The sequence below is a fragment of the Octodon degus genome, unplaced genomic scaffold (assembly GCF_000260255.1).
Source record: "Octodon degus isolate 3935 unplaced genomic scaffold, OctDeg1.0 scaffold00098, whole genome shotgun sequence".
In the NCBI taxonomy this organism is placed as follows: Eukaryota; Metazoa; Chordata; class Mammalia; order Rodentia; family Octodontidae; genus Octodon; species Octodon degus.
In genome coordinates, this window is record NW_004524674.1 from 5095413 (window position 1) to 5102274 (window position 6862).

General features: G+C 46.9%; 1 protein-coding gene across 1 annotated transcript in view; it reads left to right on the forward strand.

Moving 5' to 3' along the window:
- Polr2a (RNA polymerase II subunit A) overlaps window positions 1–6862 on the forward strand; it is a 28541-nt gene that overhangs the window by 9891 nt on the left and 11788 nt on the right. Inside the window, exons 2-12 of the mRNA XM_004638407.2 lie at window positions 1925–2057; window positions 2174–2310; window positions 2405–2578; window positions 2770–3051; window positions 3563–3724; window positions 3851–4071; window positions 4289–4421; window positions 5095–5219; window positions 5312–5522; window positions 6358–6567; window positions 6652–6820. Of these exons, the coding sequence (XP_004638464.1) occupies window positions 1925–2057; window positions 2174–2310; window positions 2405–2578; window positions 2770–3051; window positions 3563–3724; window positions 3851–4071; window positions 4289–4421; window positions 5095–5219; window positions 5312–5522; window positions 6358–6567; window positions 6652–6820 (1957 nt within the window). The remainder of the gene's footprint in view (window positions 1–1924; window positions 2058–2173; window positions 2311–2404; window positions 2579–2769; window positions 3052–3562; window positions 3725–3850; window positions 4072–4288; window positions 4422–5094; window positions 5220–5311; window positions 5523–6357; window positions 6568–6651; window positions 6821–6862) is intronic.

Here is a 6862-nt window from a genome sequence, read left to right on the forward strand (position 1 = left end):
TAAGGAAAGTGCTATTCACCCAGTAAACCCAAAAACAAATGGATAATGCTGGCCATAATTTGCCTTTTTGACATTTCCTTGGGAATCTGCAAGAACCTTCCCTTTCCCCTCCCCCAGTAAGACCATTTAAGTGTGTGTTAAACAACTACAGAATACTAAATAAAAAGTTTGGCCAAAACCAAAAAAAAAAAAAAGTGGTGGGTTCAATCCCTGGTACTGTATGCTCAGAGACAGACAGGATTGCCATTTGAGGCCAGCCTGGGCTACATAGTAAGACCCTATCTCATAAAATCAAGATAAATAGAAGGAAGCAGTGATGCTTATTTGTGTTAATTATGAAAATGAGTCAATCAGCTAAGCCAACTGTGCAGCACACACTAGTTGCAGCTACCTCAGAGACTGAAGCAGAAAGATTGCAGATTTTAAGGGTAGCCCAAATAACTTGGACCCTGTCTTAAAATATAGTATTTAAAAATGGCTGGGGACATAGATTGGTAGTAGAGTACCCTTAGGTTAAATTAAATCCGTAGTATCTTTAAAAGATGTTAACTGTCACTATATTTGAATCAAGAATATATATTATAGCTGAGCATGGTGGCATGTCCCCAAATCCAAGCACTCAGAGAGGACAAAGCAAGACCACCTCAAGTTCGAACTAATCCCAGCCTAGGCAGGATAGTGACTTAGACAGTGTCTCAAGATTAAAAAAGGAGGGGCCGGGGAGATGGCTCAGTAGAATAAGCGCTTGCCTGGAAAGCGCAAGGGCCAAAGTTCAATACCTGGTTCTGCCCCCCCCCCCAAAAAAAAAAAAAAAAGCAAAAAGGACTGGGAATGTAGCTCAATGTGGCAGTCCTGGGTTTAGCCATCTCTGTATCTCCCTCCCTCCCTCCATACATGTACATATACATATACACACTTGAATTTAATCCCTCTGCAAAGTTGTCTAGTTTTCCTTACCTGAAAGGATACTGAAGTTTATTTTGACCCCTTAAAGTCTGGGACAAAAATCTAACTTGTAGCTACTGAACTGAGTTCTTCCATTTCCCTCTTCCCTAAACTGAATCAGCCCCATTGAGTCCAACTTTCTTGGGAGTCTACTCATTTTTCTCTGCTCTGTCGACATACCCTAGCACCTACTGTCTTCTCACTGAGCTATGGGCTTTTTCTTTTTCTTAACATTTATTTATTGTGTGTGTGGGGGGGGGCAGCTCAGCCCACCAGGGGGCGCAGCTGGCTGGCATGTGGTGCTGGGGGATCGAACCACAGTCCCTGTGCTTTGCCAAGCTTGTAGGTGCTTTAGACCACTGAGCCATCTCTCCAGCCCCTTTTTCTTTTTCTTGAGACAGGATCTCACTGTGTAGCCCATGATGGGCTCAGGGCAATCCCCCTGCCTCAGTCTGCTGAGTACTGGGATTGCAGGCCTGTGGTGCCATCATGTCCCATGACAGGACCTTGTTAAACCATTAAGTTGCTCAGGCTGGGTCAGAGATTGTAGTCCTTCTGCCTTAGCCTCCTAGAGTGCTGGGATTATAGACATGTACTGCCACATCGGACTTCTCCTGCTCTATAATAAAATTTCAAGTGCTTCTCAGAATCTCAGATTCATGTGCTTGATTTCAGCTTGGGGGAAGAAGTGATGTAGTAGGCCTTTTTTTTTTTTTTTTTTTTCTTTTAACTTCAAGGAAGTTAGGATTTTTAAAAACTTTCTGTGATTAAATCCTATGGATGCCAGTGACCTAGAATTCAACTGAGAGGGAGGCAGTTTATATAAGGTCAAGACGCACATGCCACCCATCCACATACAATGACTGGAACAAGCTTTACGTGATTTAGGTTTTCTCAGGTCTTAGTACAGAGCTCTCTAGGTGTGAATGCTGAAAATTAGGAAGCCTGTTCAGTTGTTACTGGCTTTTCTTTTCTGCAGAAGAGGATGTCTGTGACAGAGGGTGGTATCAAATACCCAGAGACCACTGAAGGAGGCCGCCCCAAGCTTGGGGGGCTAATGGATCCAAGGCAGGGGGTGATTGAGCGGACTGGCCGCTGCCAAACATGTGCAGGTGAGTGCGGGGTGCTGAAGGGAAGGAAAAAGGTTCAGGTCTTTAAAGAAAACCGGGGGTGGAGCAGGACACCTAGAGAAATGGTCTCTGAGGTTATTAAGTGCGTATTTCTACAGGAAACATGACAGAGTGTCCTGGCCACTTTGGCCACATCGAACTGGCCAAGCCTGTATTTCATGTGGGCTTCCTGGTGAAGACGATGAAGGTTTTACGCTGTGTGTGTTTTTTCTGCTCCAAGCTGCTTGTAGACTCTGTGAGTAGGAAACAGGCCCTTACATGGGAGGAAGGCTTCTGGGTAGAGGGATAGGGAAACAACCCCAACTGATCTTGCTCTGTCTTTCCCCTAGAACAACCCAAAGATCAAAGACATTCTGGCCAAGTCCAAGGGGCAGCCCAAGAAGCGACTCACACATGTCTATGACCTTTGCAAGGGCAAGAACATCTGCGAGGGTGGGGAAGAAATGGACAACAAGTTTGGTGTGGAGCAGCCAGAGGGTGATGAGGATCTGACCAAAGAGAAGGTGGCTGGGGCTGGCAGACATACTATGGGGAAGGAGGGGCTTGGGGAGGTGGACATAGAGGCCTGGAAGGAAGATAGGGGGCTATAGAAGAATCAGGAACTGGGAGCTCACAGAGAAGCAGAAAAGGGTGGCCTCAAATGGCAGGAAATAGCCTGACTTGGGCTCTGATAGCCCCTCTTTGTATTTGGAAGGGCCACGGAGGCTGTGGGCGGTATCAGCCTCGGATCCGGCGTTCAGGCTTGGAGCTATATGCTGAGTGGAAGCATGTTAATGAGGACTCTCAGGAAAAGAAGATCCTCCTGAGTCCAGAGCGAGTGCATGAAATCTTCAAACGCATCTCAGATGAGGAATGTTTTGTGCTGGGCATGGAGCCTCGCTACGCTCGGCCAGAATGGATGATTGTCACAGTGCTGCCAGTGCCTCCCCTCTCTGTGCGGCCTGCTGTGGTGATGCAGGGCTCTGCCCGCAACCAGGTCAGCAGCTCCAGTACTCTGCCTCTCAGATAGCTGGGGTGTCGGAGGGGAGAAGGCCTATGGGGGTGGCATGCACGCAAGAGCAGAGACATCGATCTCCGGGTCTGCTGTGCCGGCCCCGTCCCCAGGGCACACTGAGACATCAGTTGAGACTGGGTGTGGTGGTGCATGCATGTAATCTCAGCTCTTGGGAGGCTGTAAACAGATCACTACAAGTCGGATCTAGTAGTGAGACCTTTAACACGCTGTAGATCATTCCCTAAAAATAAAATAAAAAATGAATATAGAAAGATCTGAGTTGGAAAATACCTTGCCACTTTTGTGACCTTTAACAAGGCCCTTAACCTGGATAAAAATCACAAAGGGCTTTCTGTATCTATAAAGGAGAGTAGACCTGCCTCTGCTTCCCAGGGTGGTATACGGGGAAAGTTGTACTGTGTACCTGGTATGTGTGTCCTGAGTGCCTAGTCAGTGGTGGCTGGACTGTGACAATGCTGACCTCTTACCTCAGGATGACTTGACACACAAACTGGCTGACATTGTGAAGATCAACAATCAGTTGAGGCGGAATGAGCAGAATGGTGCAGCAGCTCACGTTATTGCAGAGGATGTGAAACTTCTCCAATTCCACGTGGCCACCATGGTGGACAATGAGCTGCCTGGCTTGCCCCGTGTGCGTCTGCATCCCCCCTCCCCCTGTGGATTGGAGCCGGGGTGGGGGCCAGTGTGAGGCCTCACATCTGGAGGAGGGCCCAGTGCTAACTCCTGTGTTGCTCCCCCCTCCCATATTTTCTTACAGGCCATGCAGAAGTCTGGCCGTCCTCTTAAGTCCCTGAAGCAGCGGCTGAAGGGCAAGGAAGGCCGGGTGCGAGGGAACCTGATGGGCAAGCGAGTGGACTTTTCAGCCCGTACTGTCATCACCCCCGACCCCAACCTGTCCATTGACCAGGTTGGCGTGCCCCGCTCCATTGCCGCCAATATGACCTTTGCAGAGATTGTCACCCCTTTCAACATTGACAGGTGTGCGTCAGTCCAGAAACTGCTCAGAACGGCTATGGGGCACTGGCCTCAGTGGTGAGGCTTTGAAAGAGGTCGAGGCGCGTGCCCCTCAGCCTGAAGGAGGGTACTTGGAACAGACAAGGGGGGTTTGGCTTCTCCTTAGGGCTTTTGAGTATGAGTGGTGGGCAGGGATTTTTTTAGGAAATATTTTGCTCATTTGTCATTTGCCTTCTCTTAGACTTCAGGAACTAGTACGAAGGGGGAACAGCCAGTACCCAGGGGCCAAATACATTATCCGAGACAATGGTGATCGAATTGACTTGCGTTTCCACCCCAAGCCCAGTGACCTTCATCTGCAGACTGGGTATAAGGTATGTAATAGGCCAGGTCTGTCTTAGCTACCTGAGCCTGAGCCTTTCTAGAATGGAGACTGGCTGGAATTGCCATTTAAAACTGAACATCCTGTTCATTAGGCTACAGATTTGTTGACTTTTTTTAAAGATACTGTTATTCTAGGTGCACTTAAAACTGCCAGCCACAAGCATTTGGGGTGAGGGTTGCATCAACCCAGGGGGAGTGTATACAGTGGTACCTTTGTTCTCAAATGTAATGCGTTCCGTGATTCTAGAGACAAGGGCCACAGTCATGTTTATCACCCACTGTGCAATTTGTGAATGGAAGCAAAATTGTACTGAATGCTTCTGTGTGCTGAATTGTCCTCAAATAGCTTAGTGTTTATGAACCAAAGTATTACTGTATATGCAGGAAGGAGGGATCCATGGAGGAACAGCACAAAAGGCTGTGTATTTGTTATCTCTTAGTTTTCTCTCCAGGCTGAATACTTGGTTAGTGAAAATACTGCATTCACCAATATTTATGCCTGATGAAAGATCTAGGTGAGGGCTTGGCCCAGAGGGGTTATTTAATATATGTTTCAAGTTAATACTAGAATATCATCTTTTAGTCTAGAAAGGATCCTGTGTTCACTATCATTTTGTTCTTAGCACACCTTCGCCAAGCCTGATTCTGTACCTCATGTCCTAGGTGGAACGGCACATGTGCGATGGGGACATTGTTATCTTCAATCGGCAGCCAACTTTGCACAAGATGTCCATGATGGGGCATCGGGTCCGCATCCTCCCATGGTCTACTTTTCGTTTGAATCTTAGGTCAGTTTTCTGGCTGAGGGAAGCAGGTTAGGGTGGGGCTACTCTGAGGTTTCACTGAAGATGTCTTTCAACTTTTTTTCCCTTGAATGCAGTGTGACAACTCCATACAATGCAGACTTTGATGGAGATGAGATGAACTTGCACCTGCCACAGTCTCTAGAGACTCGAGCAGAGATCCAGGAGCTAGCCATGGTTCCTCGAATGATTGTCACCCCCCAGAGCAATCGGCCTGTCATGGGCATTGTGCAGGATACACTTACAGCTGTGCGAAAATTCACTAAGAGAGACGTCTTTTTGGAACGGGTTTGTAGTCCGAATGGAAACCTAACTTGTGCAAATAGAAGGGCTAAAGGTGGCAAGGAAGAGCTTTCATGTTTTTTCCTGTCTTGTTCTGCATTGATACATGTGTGAGATTGCCTTTTCTGCTGAGGTAAAGGAAAAAGCAGGGTAGGAAAGTTAGAAGCCAGAACTAGTATATGGCCTTAGCTCTCTGTTTAATTCCTTAGAAATTCTCATAATTCAGCTGTTATCTGCAAAGTATAGGTAAAGGGAAAACAAACAGGTCCATCATAAAATTTTTATCTTCACTTGTTTTCTGATTATTAAAAGAAACTATGTAGCTCACTGGCACAGTGTGTGCCTGGCAAGTGCAAGGCCCTGAGTTTGATTTCTGCTACAAAAAAAAAAAAAAGAAAGAAAGAAAAAGAAAAGAAAGAGCTTATTAAAAATGTCTTGCGGGGGTGCCTGCCCCATAGCTCAGTTCTTTAAGTGGCTGCTTCAACAAAGCAGTCAGGCCCAGATTGCTGTGGTTTGATCCCCACAACTCAAGCCAGCCAATCATGCCCTGAAGGCATTCGCAGCAAAAAAAAAAAATGTCTTGGGGCCGAAGAGATAGCTCAGCAACATAAACCCCTGCCTGATAAGCACAAGGTCCCAAGTTTGATTCCTTGGTACAGCAAAAAAAAAGTCTGTTACACTGAATTTCTTTTTTAATTATGCAGTAAATTGTTCATTACAATTTTTGAAGACACTGCCTGTCATCTTTCGCCTCTAAAGTCTGGCTTTCTCCTTAGGTAGGGAAGCCTTCCTCATGTGGTGAGGCCTATGATCTGACATCTGTCTTGCTGCTGTCACACAGGGTGAAGTGATGAACTTGCTAATGTTTCTTTCTACATGGGATGGAAAGGTTCCACAGCCAGCCATCCTCAAGCCCCGGCCCCTGTGGACAGGCAAGCAGATCTTCTCTCTCATTATACCTGGCCACATCAATTGTATACGTACTCATAGCACCCATCCTGATGATGAGGACAGCGGACCTTACAAACACATATCTCCTGGTGACACCAAGGTAGGTTCTGGCTTCTGGATATATGGGAATACAATTTGATCATGGAAACCAGAACATGGGCACTGAGTGGGTGCTTCTCCATAGGTGGTGGTAGAGAATGGAGAGCTGATCATGGGCATCCTGTGTAAGAAGTCTCTGGGTACTTCAGCTGGCTCCCTGGTCCATATCTCCTACCTAGAAATGGGTCATGACATTACTCGCCTTTTCTACTCTAACATCCAGACTGTCATTAACAATTGGCTCCTCATTGAGGGTGAGTATCAAGCTCTGCCAATCCCTCTGGCTACCAGTCCTT